Consider the following 19,586-nt stretch of genomic DNA (forward strand, 5'->3'; position numbering starts at 1 on the left):
TTATTTATATAATGGCAGCATTTATTTCTTGAGTAAGGGAGTATGGTGGCTGAACTTGTGTTTTGGGGGTGTGGTAGGATAGCCTTTAGAGATGGCCTAAACGGTTCCCGGCGAACTTAGGTGGTTCGCGTTCGCAGAGAACTGCCAACTTTTCCGGAAGTTCAATTCGCCCCCATAGTGCATCATGAGGATCAACTTTGACCCTATACATCACAGTCAGCAGGCACATTGTAGCCAATCAGGCTACACTCCCTCCTGGAGCCCCACCCCCCCTTATAAAAGGCAGGCATTGTCCGGCATTGGACTCACTCGTGTGCCTGCAGTAATTAGAGAAGGGAGAGCTGCTGTCCAGAGACCTGTAGGGAAAGCTTAGTTAGGCTCTTGTAGGCTTCTTAGCTTGTTCCTTGCTGATTCTTATTGCTAAAAAAGCACCCTCAACAGCTCTTTTGAGCTAATCTTGTTCTTGTGATCTATTTTTTTTTTGAGTTGCTTGCAATTATATACAGCCATGTCAGTCAGTCAGTCGCAGCTGGCCTTTGGCCCTTGGTGGTATAATTATTACTTCTGTGCCAGGTGCACATTGTAATACCCATCACTGCATATACCTACGTGTTGTTCACAGTGCACCCACCTACTTACGTGAGCGCACGTAGTGTCACTGTGCCTGTCCGGTACCTGTCTGTGTGACAGTGTGCACATTGTAATACCCATCACTGCATACACCTACCTGTTGTTCACAGTGCACCCACCTACCTACGCGAGCACACGCAGTGTCACAGTGTGCACCTGTCACACACAGACAGGTACCGTGACACTGCGTGTGCTCACGTAGGTAGGTGGGTGCACTTTGAACAAATAGGTATAATGCAGTGATGGGTATTACAATGTGCACCTGTCACACACAGACAGGTACCGGGACAGGCACAGAAATACCCATCACTTGCATATACCTACCTGTTGTTCACAAGTGCACCCACCTACCTTAAGTGAGTGCACGCAGTGTCACTGTGCCTGTCCGGTACCTGTCTGTGTGTGACAGGTGTACATTGTAATACCCATCACTGCATATACCTACTACCTGTTGTTCAATTCAGAGCACCCACCTACCTATCTAGGTGAGTGCACGCAGTGTGATATTTAATACCACCAGTCACTGTACCTGTTCACGGTACGTGTGTGAGACAGGTGCACATTTGTAATACCCATCACTGCATGTACCTACCTGTTGTGTTCAGTACCCACCTACCTACGTGAGTGCACGCAGTGTGATATACCACTCCGTGCATACCGGTTAACTGCACCTGTGTGACTGCATATTGTATTAGTCAAGTCAGTGCATACCTTTCACTACATCCCCCCCCCCCCAATATGGACAAAATGCAGAGGCAGGCCACCTGGCAGGTCTGTTCAAGGTCGTGATTTTGTGCTGCCCTTGACCAAAGTACAGTGTTCAGAAGAAGGCACGTGCCATCAACCCCCAATATTGTCAGGACGTAGTTGACTATTTAACACATACACCTCATCTTTCTCAGCTTCCCGCACGGAAGCGTGACATATCTTCCTCCTCCTGCTCTGATTCTGGCACCCCACTTAACACTGTCGGCCACCACCACCAAAGTGCCATCACCCAAGGGCTCAGCGGTGTGGAAATTTTTTTGTGTGTCTGCCTCAGATGAGAGCATTGGCATCTGTATTCTCTGCCACCGAAAATTGAGCCTTGGAAAGACCAAGACCCATGTAGGGACAACTACCTTACGAAGGCACATGATTACAAAGCACAAACTGCAATGGGATGACCACCTGAGGAAAAGCAGCACACAAAAGCAAAGCCACACACCGCAGTGGAAGATACCAGGCCACAATTTTTTCTCAAAAAAGGCGATACCTAAACTGTACCGTGATGTTCAAAGGCAAGTGGTGACATCTCTGGCACACAGCATTGGGTCAAGGGTCCATCTGACCACGGATGCCTGGTCTGCAAAGCACGCTCAGGCCTGCCCGAAGACGAAGTTAGTTCCCACACACAGCATATCTGCCTGCCCGCGGTGTGACTACCTGCCCCAAGACTAAGTCGCTCCCCACACAGCATGACTGCCTTCTCCGCTACCACCAACAGGGTCCAGGACTCCAGGTGGATTCCTGAATTTTTAAGGCCGCTATAATACTTTTTCTGGTGCGTGTAAATGCCTGCCTAATTTTTCTGGCTGCACTGCAGCTGCAACAACAAAACAAAAGGCATATACATGTGCCAATTCCCCTTCATGATCATTACCTTGCCGCGGTAAAGGGGCTTGCGAATCACAATGAAGCAATGACAACCAGTTATATGAGTGTATCGGGAGGGGGCAGGGGGGGCACACCTACAATAATAAGGTCGTTGCTTCATTGTGGACAGACCAAATTTGATCAACTGAACAGTCACTGTTCTGTCATTCAGCTACCTCAGCCCGGCGACCATATGGGCTGGAAAGCCGCCATCACCTGCACTCTCGTCATGGTGCGCACCAGTCCAGCACTACACAAACAGCTGTTTGCAGTCACTGCATACCTTTCACTGCATCTGTGATTGCACATTGTATTATACCTGGCAGTCAGTTCATACCTTTCACTTGAATGGATGGCAGACTTGCCCTCCATAACAGATTCTCGGTAAAGGTATTTTTAGTTTTAGTCTCATATACAGCAGGGCCTCGAATGTCCTCCTGTATTGTTATTTTTTGTCACTACCTCGGGACTTGAATGCCATGCCTGCTGACTTCCTTGGATGTGTGGTGGTGGTAGCCATTTCTTAGGCTCCCACTCCGGACCAGAATCGAACCAGGATTCCCGGCCATTAACCGTGGTCAATATGCTACTGAGAAAGTACCATCCAAGTTTCACACAGTTGAACGAATGGCAGGCATTCTTGGCAAATGCTTTCGATTTGGTTCGTCTTGCGCTGAGTCAAGGGTCCATCTGACCATCGATGCCTGGTCTGCAAAGCACGGTCAGGGCAGGTACATTACTTATACAGCAAATTGGTCCTTACTTGGATGTGTGGTGGTGGTAGCTGGTTCTCAGGCCCCCACTCCGGACCGGAATCGAACCCGGATTCCCCGGTCATTACCCGTGGTCACAATGGCAGACTTGCCCTCCATAACAGATTCTCGTTACAGGTAGTGAACAGCCAGCAGAAAATGTAATTTAAAAAAAATAGATGTAAGCTTTAACAATGGTAGAGAAAGAACCATTGAAGGTTGATAAGGCAGTCAGACATTACCTGATATCACTGAGGAAGAGCAATCTCGCCATGGTGCGCACCAGTCCAGCATGGCCGTCACAACACAAACAGCTGTTTGCGGTGCGTTACACGGTGAATTTGGTGTCAGTGTGAAGCAGTACTCGAATTACACTCCCTGATTGATGTATACACATGCAAGATGTTTTAACGCACTTTAGGCCTGCAATTTAGGCCTGCAATTTAGCATTCAATGTGATTTCTGCCCTTAAAACGCTGCTTTACGTCAAATCCAGATTTTTTCCCCCGGGACTTTTGGCATCTATTTCACTCTTCCATGCAAAAACTCAGATGTTAGACACCTTGAAACATATTTCCCATCACTTTTGTGGCCAGCATAAGTGTTTATAGTTTTCAAAGTTCGCCTCCCCATTGAAGTGTATTGCGGTTCGGGCAGAGCCGGATTAAAGGGGAACTTCAGCCTAAACAAACATACTGTCATCAAGTTACATTAGTTATGTTAATTAGAATAGATAGGTAATATAATCTCTTACCCACCTTGTTTCAAAAGAACAGGCAAATGTTTGTGATTCATGGGGGCTGCCATCTTTGTCATGGGGGCAGCCATCTTTTTGGTTGAAAGGAGGTGACAAGGAGCAGGAGACACAATTCCAACTGTCCTGTGTCCTGATTAACCCTCCCAGCTGCACACGCTAGGCTTCAAATGTCAAATTTAAAATGTAAAAGAAAATAAATTGCACCAAAACAGCAGAAAGAGAACAACAACATCAGAAATCCCATCATGCTTTGCACAGCAGCAGGGGAAAAAAGCCCGGGCAGTTTTCTTCTGTGCAGCTAAAAATGAGGCTTGTATAAGAGAAACAAAGTTCTGACGCTGTGAAACTGTTAAAGAAACACCAAGCCTATTCAGTGCTGCGGAGTTGATTTTTATTCTGGAGGTTCACTTTAAGGCCAAATGGGGCCCTAAGCAAACTAGCAGATTTGCCCCCCCCCCCCCCCCCCAACTGTGTGCCCCCATTCGATAAATGCAGCCACCATGTGCCCCAGTTGGCAAATACAGTCACTGTGTTTGCCAATCAACAAATGCAGCCAAAATTTGTCCCCAATAGAAAAATGAAGTCACCGCGTGTCTCCAATAGATGGATGCAGGCGCCATGTGCCCCAATAGACAAATGCAGGCAATTAAATAAAATGCACTACCTATTTTCACAAGGCGTAAGACAAACAAACCAATTCACAATCCCAGCAAAACCCTTTACACAGTTCTCTATATACACTAGTCATTAATGCACTGATACATAAGGCAAGTGGTACAGAAACATTTATACTCAACTGGGGCTTCCTCCAGCCCCCTGTAGACCATGGGCTCCCTCGATGTGTGTTCAGTCCCATCTGTTTCTCTGCTTTCCACCCCAGTAGTTGTGGGCTACTGTGCATGCACAAGGGCTGTCTTGCATGTGCTTGGTCGCCTTCCTGTGACCAGGAGTGTTTGACACCTACGCAGTTACTCAAGGCTTGTAACTGCCATTGTCCAGAGCACTCCCAACCATGGAAATACAACCAAGCATGTGTGCAGCAGGGGCTGCACGGACGTGCTAGGTGGACAGCAGGAGAATGTACGGGACCAGACACAGAGGAAACCCCATGGACTTCAGGGGGGCTGGAGGAAGCCACAAAGTGTACAATTAATTGAATTTTTAATGCTTGTGTACCATTAGTGTCAGCCTGTCAGGTACAATTTAAAAGCATGCCAGATTTGGAAAAAAAATGTATTTTTCATGGAATATTGTATTGATGTAAAAGATAGCACACTAAAACATAATTACTAATCATGCACATAAAGCAAACATCTGTACATTACTCAACAGGCATTTCAGGGAGAGATTCAGGGCATGACTCGACATGGTGACTGATCAAGCATAAAAATTGGTGCTGCCTCAAGCATGCCCGATTTGACCAATTATAGCCCGAAATTGGTGAAATTTAGGTATTGGACATGCTGCAAGACGTTGGGATGAAGTGGTGGATGGAATGCGTGGCAGTAACAATGTGTGATTGGGACGAGTGGCAAACACGACAGAATCACCGGCTATCTTTCCCATAATGTGAATGTGCCCCCCCACCCACGCAATTAATACATTACCTATCCTCTGTCTCCTGCCATGGTCCCCATGCATTGTCTTCATTGCCACTGGCCTCTGTAGATCACGCAGCACGTGCTTAACGCCGGAAGCCCGTCCGCAATGCAGAAGATGAATGTACCACGGCGGGGCACAGTGGACAGGTACAGTATTAATCGAAATGAACAGCACCACTGATCTTTACTTTGTGTGCAGCTTTTCTGCTGCACTTTAATACCTGTCTGGCTGAGCTGAGGTCCCTCAGAGGTCACAGTCACACAGCCTCTGCAGCACGGGGCACGCTGGAGGGATTACTGTCCTGACTCCATGATTTAGCTGTCACTGTATCCTGTGCTATCACTGCCCCCTGTGCTATCACTGCCCCATCCTGCCGACCATTTTTTTTTATCAAATTGCTGTAAAATGGGTTCATTTTATTGCATTGTGTGTGGTTACCTTAATAACAAGCTGTTGAATGTCAGTCTGGCCATATGTAAAGCAATAATGCCCCACTTCTGCGACCAGAGATTCACTTTAATTTCTTATTGCAGGCTATTTTAATGCATACATATATGTGTAGTGTTTAAATCTTTTAGGTTCGTTAATATGCATTCCAGGAAAAAAAAAAAAAATGTAATCAGGGAAAACTAAATATCACTTTGAAATATTTCATATTTACTATTTGCCGACAGCAGATGGCGTTTCAAATGTATGAATGATTCTTATTCAAATAAATATTTCTAACGGTTTACAGAAGAGGGATTTTCTGCTGTAGTTCTGAGATCACAGGATCACACATCACACAGTGCGGCTGATGTACAAGGAATGGTGCAAACTGAGCCATGGAGTAGAAGTAAGAAAGAAGTGAATGAAAGATGTTAATAAAAGAATGGGCTGGTTGTTAATAGTCAGTTCAGATAAGTAGCCTTTTATTTTTGGTACTAGTAGACCTAAGCCCGTATAAAAACTGGCTCTAGGTCTGTGTTCCTGGGCGCGCCTGCCAGCCGCCGCCTGCTAACCTGCCCCCCGCGCCCGCACACCCGCCGCCGCCCGCTCACCCACCGCTGCACACGACCGACGCCCGCTCACCCGACGCACATCCGGCCGCCTGCTCACACGCTGACCGCTCGACTCCCTGTCCCCCACCTCGACCCAGCGGTTTTATTATAGAGGATAGAACTGAATCACTGATGTAGGGATCATCATCATAGCAGCGAGAGCAGCTGCTATGGGGCCCGTAGCCAGGTGGGCCTGGTGGCCCATAGTGTGTGGCTGTGATGGTGATAGGGGTCTGCTACGGGCCTTATGGAGACCCGTGGCAGGCCCAGTGTTGTGTAGGGTCGGTGCCATGTGCACTGAGTGCAACAGAGAACTCGCCTCTCCGGGCAGCTCCACCGTCCATCTATCACCTCCATGCATCATGTCTCACTGTGTCAGGTCATGTGACGAGGGGGGGCACTGTCATCTTAGAGACACGATACATGGAAGCAATAGGTCTCAGATGAAACTGCCCAGAGAGGTGAGGTTTCTGTTGCACACTGCAGGCTATCTATATGAACTTTTTGCGGGGAGGGGGTGGGAAAGCACGCCGGCTACCTATACTAACTTGGGAGGGGGGGGGGGGGGGGAGTTGGGGAGGAAAGCACACTGGCTACCTATAGTAACTTGGGGGTGAGAAAGCACACTGGCAACCTATATTAGGGGGACTACCAATACTGGAGCCCACCTCCTACTAGAGTGTACCCCTGGCAGCTACCTATACTGGGGGGTCCTTCTGGCTACCTATACTGGAAGGTACCTGGAGCTACCTAATTCGGGGGTGGGGGGGTGGGGGTGCGGGGGGCTTTTTAATACTTAGGGCACCTCTGGCTACCTAAAACTGCTGCAGGGGGAGGTTGTTTTTTTTAAGGGTGATTGCAATCAAAAATTGCTATGGGGCTCCATGATTTCTAGCTACGCCACTGCTGGAGATTAATTGTTTTGCAAATGTTGATTCACTTCCTGCTTGGGTGGGACCCTTGTGTTGTGACGTTACTTTCTGGCTTTTGGTATCCAAACTCTAGCAAATCAGCTTGGATATTAATTTGAAAAAGGGTGAAGTTGAAATGTTGCTTCAATTTTTTTGCTCATATTAAAAAGCGGTGTGCTTCAACCCTGCTGTGCGGTTTTCCTCTAACATCGAGGTATAAAAGCCTTTTGTTGGCTGCACATCATCTTTGTAATTGATGGTGCCTTTGTGTGTATACACACATAACTTTCCAAATCAACGTATGGTCTCTCTATAAATTGAAAATTCAGAAAAGACCAATATGGTATCTCTGCTACATTTGCTGGCATATTGGTAAATGAATGGTGCTTCCTTTTACATAAGACTGTTCTCTAGGACGCAGTATTTCTGTGCGATACTCACTGGTGAAATATTAGGAGTGCGCACCTTGTGATGACCTCAGCACTGGCAGAAGCTCAGCTCAGGACAGAGGGTGGAAGCAGAGGGGAGGCTGTGTGAAACGCAGGACATAAGAGCCTATTAGAGGGGAAGGTTTATTATGTAATTTTACTGAGCTTGGGAGTTAATCTGTAACCTTAGCTTGATGAATAGTGGAATTAAACCTGCAAGTAGATATTTATGTACCGCTGATGTTATTTAGAGTCTCCCGAGTTCCTCAAGTTCATATGCTAGTTTAATCATAAATGTACAGCTCAGTTGGCTATATATAACATTAAAAGGGGGAAAAACAATGTCTGTAATACTGTGTTGGATACACATAAATGGTGATTTCTATAAAGCACTTGCAACAACTTTCCCAACCTGCAGTATTGCGAGAAAAAAATCTTCTATACAAATGCTACATAACTGACAATGGCCTCAATTCACTAAGCTTATCTCCTGTCTTTAATAACGTTTCTAGAGTTATCACCATGGTGACGAGGCATGTAGTATTTAGCAAGCATTTTACCTCAGACAAACCTACATTTAACTTTTCTGTCTTTAAAGCGAAACTCCAACCAAGAATTTAACTTTATCCCAATCAGTAGCTGATACCCCCTTTTACATGAGAAATCTATTGCTTTTCACAAATAGACCATCAGGGGGCGCTGTATGACTGATATTGTGGTAAAACCCCTCCCACAAGAAGCTCTGAGGACCGCGGTACTTTTGACAGTTTGCCACAATGTAACAAGGTTCACAGACAGGAAATAGCTGTTTACTGCTGTCTCCAACAGCTAGCAGCAGCTACATAACCTGCCCACAGTAAAAATGTCACCATGTAATAAATGCCAGAATGTAAATCGGGGAGAGGAAAGATTTTACAATGAGCAAACACTGACTAAATCACTTATACATAATTATTGTAAAAATGAAGCACTTTTTTATTACACTATTTTCACTGGAGTTCCTCTTTAAGTTAACTCTTCAATCTTTAAAATAACTCCAAAATTCTTAAAGACAGGCTGGTAATCAACTGCGTGTGAAAATAACTACAGAGGTAATTTAAAGAGGAACTCCAGTGAAAATAATTTAATATAAAAAGTTGCTTAATTTTTACAATAATTATGTATACATGATTTAGTCAGAGTTTGCTCATTGTAAAATCTTTCCTCTCCTAGATTCACATTCTGACATGTATTACATGGTGACATTGTTACTGTGGGCAGATTATGTAGCTGTTCTGGCTTTAACAGACAGCTATAAACAGCCATTTCCTGTGTGTGTCATTGTTACATTGTGGCAGTTTGCCCAGAGTACCGTACGGTACCAGAGCCTCTTGTGGGAGGGGTTTCAGCACAAAATCAGTCATACAGCGCCCCCTGATGGTCTGTTTGTGAAAATCATTATATTTTTCATGTAAAAGTGGGTATCAGCTACTGATTGGGATAAAGTTCAATTCTTGGTCGGAGTTTCTCTTTAAGGAATGAAGACTCAGAGATAACTCTCTCACTGTGTGGATGTAAGTTTTCTCTTGCCTTATTATCTCCAGCTTATCTCCTGTCTTTAATAACATTTCTAGAGTTACCACCGTGGTGATAAGGCATGTAGTATTCAGGAAACATTTTACCTCAGGCAAACCTAAAGATAACTCTTCTGTCTTTAAGTTAACTCTTCAATCCTTAAAATAACTCCAGAATTCTAAAGTTAGACAGGCTGTTAATTATCTGCGTGTGAAAATAACTAAAGGCGGTAACTTAACTACAGAGGAGGTAACTTAAGGAATGAAGAGATAGTATAACTCTCTCACTGTGTGGTGGCAAGTTTACTCTTGCCTTATTATCTCCACCATGATCTTAGTGAATTTTGGCCAATATTATGGGGTCCTAATGGCTTCTTTTCTGTGATGTCAATCATCAGATAAATGAAAATTTTTTTTTTTGTATGTTGAGATCTTGTTATGCAATAATGGCCTCGATTCATAAACAGCAGTGCGATAGAAAAATCTTGTCGGGAAAATACCGCACTCGGTATTTTCCCGGTCTGTGTGCTAATTCATAAAGATTTCCCCAGCTGCCCTTGGAGGTCGGTAAATTACCGCAGCCCATTGAGCGGTAGAGTAGAGCAGTGTCTCGATTCTCTCTTTGCCCTGCTCAAATGATTCACACAGAGGGCTCTCTGGCTCTCCCCACTGGTGACTCAAACAGACTTCGGCTCTCTGCACTTTTGCATTCATCAGAGCTGTCAGAGCTGTCGGTAACTTGTTATCGCCTCACTAGAGGTGTCGGTAACTACCGCCAGGCTTAACGCTTGTTGAAGGCTTTATGAATTGACAATTGCTGATAATTTACTGACATGTAAAGTTGAAGAGAAATTGAGAGCCCAATATGGTGTAGTATGTCAAAATGTATTGGATAAATGAAACAGTGAGATGGTAATACTCACAAACACGGGTTACCACCTAGGTAACCACTCATTAGGCAGGTGAGGAGATTAGACCTGTCCTCAATCAGGATTAAGAAGTCGCTCTCTGTAGATAGGAAGAAAGGGGGTAGATCACCCCTCCACCTGGGGTGGACTCAAATATATTGGTAGGTGAACAGAGGCGCCAGAAGGATAAAAGTACATAACATTTTTAAAAAAATTGCTGGGAGGAAGTGGTGGACTCGCCTCCCTTAAAGCAGACACCAAGGACTGTAAATATATAGATATACACATTTATTGAAAATACCCCAAAGATGCAACGCGTTTCGCGGGCACAGCCCACTTCTTCAGGCAATAAGCAGGGGATAAACAACAGCAATTCAGTTATAGCAAGCAGAGCACCTCTGTTAGAGGTCAGAGGTGCTCTGCTTGCTATAACTGAATTGCTGCTGTTTATCCCCTGCTTATTGCCTGAAGAAGTGGGCTGTGCCCGCGAAACGCGTTGCATCTTTGGGGTATTTTCAATAAATGTGTATATCTATATATTTACAGTCCTTGGTGTCTGCTTTAACGTAGGCGAGTCCACCACTTCCTCCCAGCAATTTTTTAAAAATTTTATGTACTTTTATCCTTCTGGCGCCTCTGTTCACCTACCAATATATTTACTGACATGTGTTGTCGGTAACTGCAGCCAAGTCGGTAATTAATCTCCCTGGTCGGTAATGTCAGCTTTTCATGCGATAACAGCCTTTATGAATTGACATTCGGTCAGTAAAGTCTGCTGTTTTCAGGCGATAACAGCCTTTATGAATTGACATTCGGTCAGTAAAGTCTGCTGTTTTCAGCATTACCGCATGAGGTAATGCTTTAGGAATCGAGGCCAATGACTACTATAAAAAGCTCTGTTGTGGACTTGCTTTCCTGCCCACGCCGCCAGGACTCTGAAGTCAGGCGACGGACTCTGCAGTATAATATTTCAATAAAGGGGCACTATAGCGAAAAATTGTAACATTTAAAATATGTGCAAACATATACAAATAAGTACGTTTTTTTTTCCAGAGTAAAATGAGCCATCAATTACTTTTCTCCTATGTTGCGGTCACTTACAGTAGGAAGTAGAAATCTGACAGAAGTGACAGATTTTGAACTAGTCCATCTCTTCATAGGGGATTCTCAGCGAGGCTTTTATTCTTTATAAAAATATTCCCTAAAAAGGATTTAAACAGTGATGCTGGCCAGTTTTCACTGCTCGCTACACATCTGGATATTAAATTAATTAAATGTAACAAAGACAGAATATTATCACAGAACTAAATGTACATGCTTTCATCATGTTTAAGTGATTTCTTTTTTTTTAAAAAATCTTAGTTATGCTTAACATTAAAATGAGCAATCTTTTTATTTATTTAGAAAACTCATGAATGCAGTGCAGAGGGAACTGATTGCATTGTAATTACACTGCCCAGAGAAAAAATATGACGTTTTTCAAAGAGTGTCGTAAATCCAGAATCCATTTCATTATGTACAGCAGCTTCTCAAAGCTCATGGGGGGGAAGTGGAATGTTTTATGACAGAAAATAATTAGAAAATGAAACCTTGATTTGTTCTCTTCCATTTGTGCTGGTCTCACACAGATAACCCTTCTGCTGCTGGAGACCAGTATGGGCAATGTTTGTGCATGTCGGTAATCTTTACCAATATTTTACTATGACCCGAAGACCTGCCCCCCCCGCTGCTGGGCTAACCTTAACCACTTCCCCTACATTCCAGACCCTTATCAACCCCCGGGGTCTATCCTTAACCACACACCCTGCTGCCTAAACTTAACTACCTCTGTGCCTAACCTTATACCTGTTATGAACTGTACCTTCTGGTATTCTGCTGGTGGCAGCGCTTGTGGACTTTTGGTATGGACTTTCACTGTCCACCAGCAGATGTCCCCCTTTTAAGTTGCAAACTATGCAGTTCTTCAACCCACCTGCAGGTGGAACTTATTGGACAGGACATTGGGAATGGTCAAATGACCATCAGTCAGCCCTTTTAAAACTTGCCTCTGACATAAGTGAGCTGCCAGATCATTTTGCCAGAAACCTTTGTGTCTGATCGCCCGTTCCTGCATCCTGTACCTTATTTGATTCCCTGGTATTGACCTTCTGCCTGTTCTGACAACTCTTTGCTTGCTATTTGTATCATTTGTCTTCTTCTTTTTGATCCCCTGCTTGTCTGTCCATCCTCACCTGCCGATTGTGTGATTATGTTTCTGTACATATATCCATGTGAATTTGTGCTTGTACATTTGCCTTGTATATATTTGTTAGTTACTTAGGATTGTCTTCTGGCTTCAGTGGTGCATCGTGTGTTTGGCAATGGTTAAAGGGAACCTCAACTGAGAGGGATATAGATATTTCTTTTTAAACAATACCAGTTGCTTGGCAGTCTTGATGATCTCTTGGGCTGCAGTAGTGTCTGAATCACACACCTGAAACAAGCATGCAGCTAATCCAGTCTGACTTCAGAGCACCTGATCTGCATGCTTGTTGAGGGGCTGTGGCTAAAAGTATTACAGACACAGGATCAACAGGAGAGTCAGGCAACTGGTATTATTTTTAAAGAAAAAATCCATATCCTTTTTAGTTAAGGGTCCCTTTAAACACTATTATTCACTTTAAAATACATTGTCTGGACCTCCGTATTTCCTACACAGTGATCCTCTGTACCTGAGCAATTGCTGCAATGATATGCATGCACAAATTGTTACAATACCCCCGTGCCAAACGCTAACTGATAAAAATCAGATGTATGGTAAGCCTTACCGTTCATTGCTGCTAATTGCACGGCACCATTTTGGTGGTGCCTTCCCGCACCATTTTTACCGGATTCATTCAGATGGTGTCACACTGCAGTAGATGCTTCAGTAACACAGGTGATGTTGCAATATGTAGATTAAAAAAAATGTACAGAAGGACCACTCAACGTTTTAGCTCGTGAAGGAGTTCCTCAGATGCAGCCAAGTGGCAGAAGAAGAGGTCTATAGGTTTGCAGCCCCAAAGGCTTATGTATATTGCTGTGATAACAGATAAACCAAAATCAGGGAAGGAAAAAGATTGGAGAGATAATGAGGGCAAATGGGGCACTGTGTGCAGTGTCATAAAGTGCCGTAAGTTTTATCCATGCAAGGTTTTTGCACTGTACCTAGAGTTGAGCTGAAATTTTCGTAATTTCGCATTACTAAAATTACGCATGCGAAATTTGCGATTACGATGCAAATTACAGTAGCGTAATTGCCATTAAAATCGTAATTGAAAATACCGTAAGCATAATTTTCAACGCGTAATTTCGCGTTTCGTTCATGCCGTAATTTCGCATTAAACGCTACCGTAATTTCGCGTTAAACCGTAACGCTCCGTATAATATAAAAAAGCCGCCGACTTTAAGGGTTAATAGCAAAGCCCCCTTAAATGCTAAGAGCCTCAAATTTGGAGAATATATTAAGGAGATCAGGAGGAATAAGAGGAAAACATTTTTTTTCAAAAAGACCTTATAGTTTTTGAGAAAATCGATGTTAAAGTTTCAAAGGAAAAATGTAAACATTTAAAAACCCGCCGACTTTAACGGTTAATAGCAAAGCCTGCTTAAAGTTTAGGAACACCAAATTCCCAGGGTATATTAAGGGGATCAGTGGGAATAAGAGGAGAACATTTTTTTTCAAAAAGACCTTATAGTTTTTGAGAAAATCGATTTTTAAGTTTCAAGGGCGAAAATGTCTTTTAAATGCAGAAAATGTCAGTTTTTTTGCACAGGTAACAATAGTGTATTATTTTCATAGATTCCCCCAAGTGGGAAGAGTTTTACTTACTTCGTTCTGAGTGTGGGAAATATTAAAAAAAAAAACGACGTGGGGTCCCCCCTCCCAGACCTCTTTAACCCCTTGTCCCCCATGCAGGCTGGGATAGCCAGAATGCGGAGCACCGGCCGCGTGGGGCTGCGCACCCTGACTATACCAGCCCGCATGGTCCATGGATTGGGGGGTCTCGGAAGGGGAGGGGCAGCCAAGCTTTCCCCTCCCCCTCTGAGCCCTTGTCCAATCCAAGGACAAGGGGCTCTTCTCCACCTCCGATGGGCGGTGGAGGTGGAGGCCGCGATTTCCTGGGGGGGGAGGTTCATGGTGGAATCTGGGAGTCCGCTTTAAAAAGGGGTCCCCCAGATGCCCACCCCCCCTCCCAGGAGAAATGAGTATAGAGGTACTTGTCTGTCGGGTCCGTGCAGGACGCTAAGTCCCCGCAGCTCCCGCTGCCCTCCCCGCCTCTCCCACATGTCACCCACATGTCACCCACATGTGGGTGACATGTGGGTGACAGATGTGGGTGGGGTGGACAGCGGGAGCTGCGGGGACTTAGCGTCCTGCACGGACCCGACAGAGCTCTGAGCTATATAGCTCAGAGCTCTGAGAAGCATCTTTGTATTTTGGCTCCAAGGAGCCCCATTGGTCCTTAGCAGACCAATGGGGTTCCTTTTGATTTGAAGGAACCCCATTGGTCTGCTAAGGACCAATGGGGCTCCTTGGAGCCAAAATACAAAGATGCTTCTCAGAGCTCTGAGCTATATAGCTCAGAGCTCTGTCGGGAATGTGTGCAGCGCTGATGCGTATGCGGGGGGCAGCGAGTGACGTCGGGTGCGGCGTAGTTACAATGTAACAAAGTTGTTACATTGTGATAACTTTGTTACATTGTAACTGATAGAACATTTCCGAGGCTATTTCGAGGGATCCTTTATTTAAAGGGACAGGTAAGTATTAATGGTTAATTAAGAATATTAAAGGACTTTTTTCGTGGTTATGTTTTTTGTTCAATTAAAATACTTTTTCTAAGTGTTTGTGTGTTTATTTACTTTTAACTCTTAAAAGGTAAGGGGTACAAGTACCTCTATACTCATTTCTCCTGGGAGGGGGGGTGGGCATCTGGGGGACCCCTTTTTAAAGGGGACTCCCAGATTCCACCATGAACCTCCCCCCCAGGAAATCGCGGCCTCCACCTCCACCGCCCATCGGAGGTGGAGAAGAGCCCCTTGTCCTTGGATTGGACAAGGGCTCGGAGGGGGAGGGGAAAGCTTGGCTGCCCCTCCACTTCCGAGACCCCCCAATCCATGGACCATGCGGGCTGGTATAGTCAGGGTGTGGAGCCCCACGCGGCCGGTGCTCCGCATTCTGGCTATCCCAGCCTGCATGGGGGACAAGGGGTTAAAGAGGTCTGGGAGGGGGGACCCCACGTCGGTTTTTTTTATATTTCCCACACTCAGAACGAAGTAAGTAAAACTCTTCCCACTTGGGGGAATCTATGAAAATAATACACTATTGTTACCTGTGCAAAAAAACTGACATTTTCTGCATTTAAAAGACATTTTCGCCCTTGAAACTTAAAAATCGATTTTCTCAAAAACTATAAGGTCTTTTTAAAAAAAAAAAAATTCCTCTTATTCCCACTGATCCCCTTAATATACCCTGGGAATTTGGTGTTCCTAAACTTTAAGCAGGCTTTGCTATTAACCGTTAAAGTCGGCGGGTTTTTAAATGTTTACATTTTTCCTTTGAAACTTTAACATCGATTTTCTCAAAAACTATAAGGTCTTTTTGAAAAAAAATGTTTTCCTCTTATTCCTCCTGATCTCCTTAATATATTCTCCAAATTTGAGGCTCTTAGTATTTAAGGGGGCTTTGCTATTAACCCTTAAAGTCGGCGGCTACCTAACATTGATACATGCGTCAACTTTTCCGCTTCGGGAGCATGACCATACGCATTAATTTCGTAATACCCGTTGCAATGCGAAAATTACGCTTACGTGAAATTTCGCGAAATCCTTCTTCATTACGATTATGTACTTACGGCCATAAACGTAATTACACTAATTACGCGAAATTTCAGCAGTTCAGCAATTGCACATAGTCACATGCTTTGCGCATAAACAGACATACAAAAGTAAAGGGTTAAAGTTACATACCTAATTGTCATGTAGTCTAGCTGCTTGGATTCTCCCTAGGCATAGTAAGCAACAATCTAGCATTTATGATATCTTCTCCAGCCCTTCTGTTCCCTTAGCGTTAAATCAGTTGGCCATGTTTTACATTCTTAGCTAGATGCTGTAATTATCCCTAAGACATTCAGGCCCATATGCAATTATTTTTTTCACCTGAGTTATCTCCTAGGAGATAAATTTCATCTTCTCTGTAAACTAAATTTCTGCATTTTACAACTGAAAAAGTACCAAAAAGTTGGTGAAGATGTACTTTAAAAAATATTTTGAGCATTTTCTTGCTTGCTGGTGGTTTAAATAGCATTTTATGACAGTGTATGAAAATATCACCAAGGAGAAAACTCTGGAGAAAAAGTGAATTGCATATGGGCCTCAGTCTTTCATCAAGGCCCCCCCTCCTCCAATTTGCTTCCTTCTCTTCCATTTCCAGGAGTGTTCCGAGAAAGATTGATAGACTCCTGTTTATCATTTTGAAATCCTGTTGATTTTCCCAGATTTTTTTCAGTTTGGGTAAAGTGGTGAACAGGGCACTACACTTTTACTTATATAGTTTCATATTTGATGCAGCTGTTCCAAATAACTTTCCTTTGTAAAAGAAAGTTGGGTTCCCCAGCCAGGAAGCGGTTCTCAGTGCTGAGCAAAGTCACCCCAAACACTTGTGTTTGAGAGATGAACTCTTTGTGGCTAGAACTGCAGCAGGTTCTTATGATTATGAAACTTTTCCCAGCAGAGGGAAGAGATGGGCTGGGTCAGGTGATCTGTGCTGACATTCCCTGTCAGCACAAATCACCTGACCCATACAGGCCTGTGCCCCTCTCTATCTCATGTGAGTGAAATGATAAGCTAAAGAGAGAAATAAAATGGCTCCATCCTCTCAAGAAGTGAGAAAGCTGCAGGACTTATTGCTAGAAGTACAAACATTCAATGGACAAAACACACATACTCAGGGCAGCCATCGGGGGGGACAACTGACACTGCAGTGAGGGGCCCAGGGCTTCTGGGGGCCCTGGGCCCCCCAAAGCGCTGGAAGGGCTGCATGTGCTGGCTGCGGACCTGTGGCACACTAACCAGCACACCGCGTTCCGGCACTGAGAGAAGAGACATCAGTACTTGAACGTGGAGAGCAGATGAGTGAGCGTGCTACAGCGGACTTTCTATACTGGGGCACCACCTATATCTGGCTACAGGCTACCTATACTGGGCCACCACCTATACCTGCCTACCTATACTGGGGCTGGAACAACCGATACCTAGCTACCTATACTGTGGCACCACCTATCCCTGGCTACCTATACTGGGGCATCACCTATACTTGGCTACTTATACTGGGGCTCCTATAGCTTGCTACCTATACTGGGGGGACCTGTACCTAGCTAACCTATACTGGTGCACCACCCATACCGGGGGCAACTATACCAGGCTGCCTATACCGGGGCACCACCTATAGTTAAATACCTATACTGGGGCACCTGTATCTTGCTGGCCTATACTGGGGCACCAGCTATACCAGGCTACTTATACTGGGGGAATCTACACCAGGCTACCTATACTGGGGCACCACCTATAGCTGGCTACTTATACTGGTGGAACCTATATCTGGCTACCTATACTGAGAGCATCTATGCCTGGATACCTATACTGGGGGTACCTATACCTGGCTAGGGCAGGGGGATTAGCTGAGACAGATGGGGACAAGAGGTAACACAGGGGGAAAAAGGGGCACGGGGGAAGAGAGGCGGACAAAAGAGGCATAGGGAGAAAAGAGATGAAACGGGAACATGAGGTCACACAGAGAGACACAAAAGAGGCACAAACTGAGGTGAGACCAGGGACGGATCTAGACCAAGTTGCCCCAAGTTGCGCCTGGGGCAAGGTCAGGTTTTGGCGCCTAAACTGCCATTCCCCATCCACATTAGAGGGGGACAAAAGAGAACGGATAAAGGATAAGAACAGACCTACAAGTCCCTATCTCATTTTTTAACCGTGGACTACCTGTATTTTGCTAGTATCTTCCTCCACCCACAACATGCCATGGTCACGCCCACTTTCTGGCACATCACGCTGTGTATGACGCTTTCTTCAGTGTTGGAGCCATGCAAATTTTTCGCCGCCGCGCACTTTACGCACGGACACAGGGGAGGGGTGGCTAGTGGGCGGGCAGAGCAACCAGTGGGTGGGCCCAAGGAGGGGGGTCCAGGCCTGGTGATGTGTGAGGGGCCCCAAAATTTCTGATGGCGGCCCTGCACATACTATGTACGAGAAAAGAGAATGACTAAGAAAAGGCAAGCAGTAGAGCCATAGTAAAGCAGCTCTTTCACGGAGCGTGCTTTAAGCAGCTTTCAGGACTCACACAAAGTTGTGGTTGGCATAGTCAATTGGAGTTATTAGGGTTAAGGTCAGGTTACGGTTTTGGTTGGGCATAAGGCCCAACGTAGCATACACGCAATACACAGCAATAAACCAGTCTATCAGGTTTGTGATAATTAACCTGAAATCATGTAGCTTGTTAAATTGTGCAATAACTAAATATATGGTTTGATACCTATATTGTTATAACAAACTTAGCAACTCTCAGCATTTATGTGTGCGCTAAGCTTCATACATCACTAGTATTCACAGTGGCAGTTTCTAAAAAATGTATTCAGTATTATTGTATTCTTTTCCAGCTTCTCCTTGTCTGTCATGGTGTTTGTCAACTATGGAGGAGGAGAATACTGGTTCTTCCAGCACGCTCCTTGGAACGGTGAGTAAGATGTCCCATAAACACAGTACAGCAGCCCCCACATCTCAGAACCTTTTAAGCAAATCAGCAATCTCCTTATTGATCCATAAAAGAGAAGGAATTAATATGGCCCACCATCAGCTTAGTAGGTAGGGATATTTAACAATGAACTCTGCCTTAACTTCATAAAAGCCACTTCGACAAATCAGCAGGACTTTATTGATCTTGAAATAAGCATGAGACTGCTAAATGTATTTTCTTGCTGTACAGAGGGCCATTATTTTCTTGATCTCGGATTTATTTGTTTAACCCTTGTGCTCTTTTTATACTTTTCTGAGTTTTGCAAGTAAAGTTTTTGGAAAAATACAGTACATCACCGCTGCTTTGTGAAGAGCACAGAGACCATGCCTAATTCACATCTCTGCTCACCAGCACTGGAATTAAATTACTTTGATGGTTAGGTTTGTTTTCCTCCATTCAAGTCATTAGGGAATTCTAACAATACATATTTCCAGCTCTCTGTAACGGAGATCTGGCGTATTAATGACAGTGCTTATTAACTGAAGAGAAGTAGTGGGTACCGTCCGCAAATGTACTTTCGCTTAATTTTCATGCTGCCCACCTTAC

At 44.6% G+C, this 19,586-nt stretch overlaps 1 protein-coding gene across 1 annotated transcript in view; it reads left to right on the forward strand.

Annotated features, from left to right (window-relative positions):
• The window catches only part of LOC137536763 (heparan-alpha-glucosaminide N-acetyltransferase-like), a 582,763-nt gene that overhangs the window by 247,126 nt on the left and 316,051 nt on the right, over window positions 1-19,586 (forward strand). Inside the window, exon 9 of the mRNA XM_068258971.1 lies at window positions 18,904-18,980. Within this exon, the coding sequence (XP_068115072.1) occupies window positions 18,904-18,980 (77 nt within the window). The remainder of the gene's footprint in view (window positions 1-18,903; window positions 18,981-19,586) is intronic.

This window comes from Hyperolius riggenbachi, chromosome 10 (genome assembly GCF_040937935.1).
Source record: "Hyperolius riggenbachi isolate aHypRig1 chromosome 10, aHypRig1.pri, whole genome shotgun sequence".
Taxonomy (NCBI): domain Eukaryota; kingdom Metazoa; phylum Chordata; class Amphibia; order Anura; family Hyperoliidae; genus Hyperolius; species Hyperolius riggenbachi.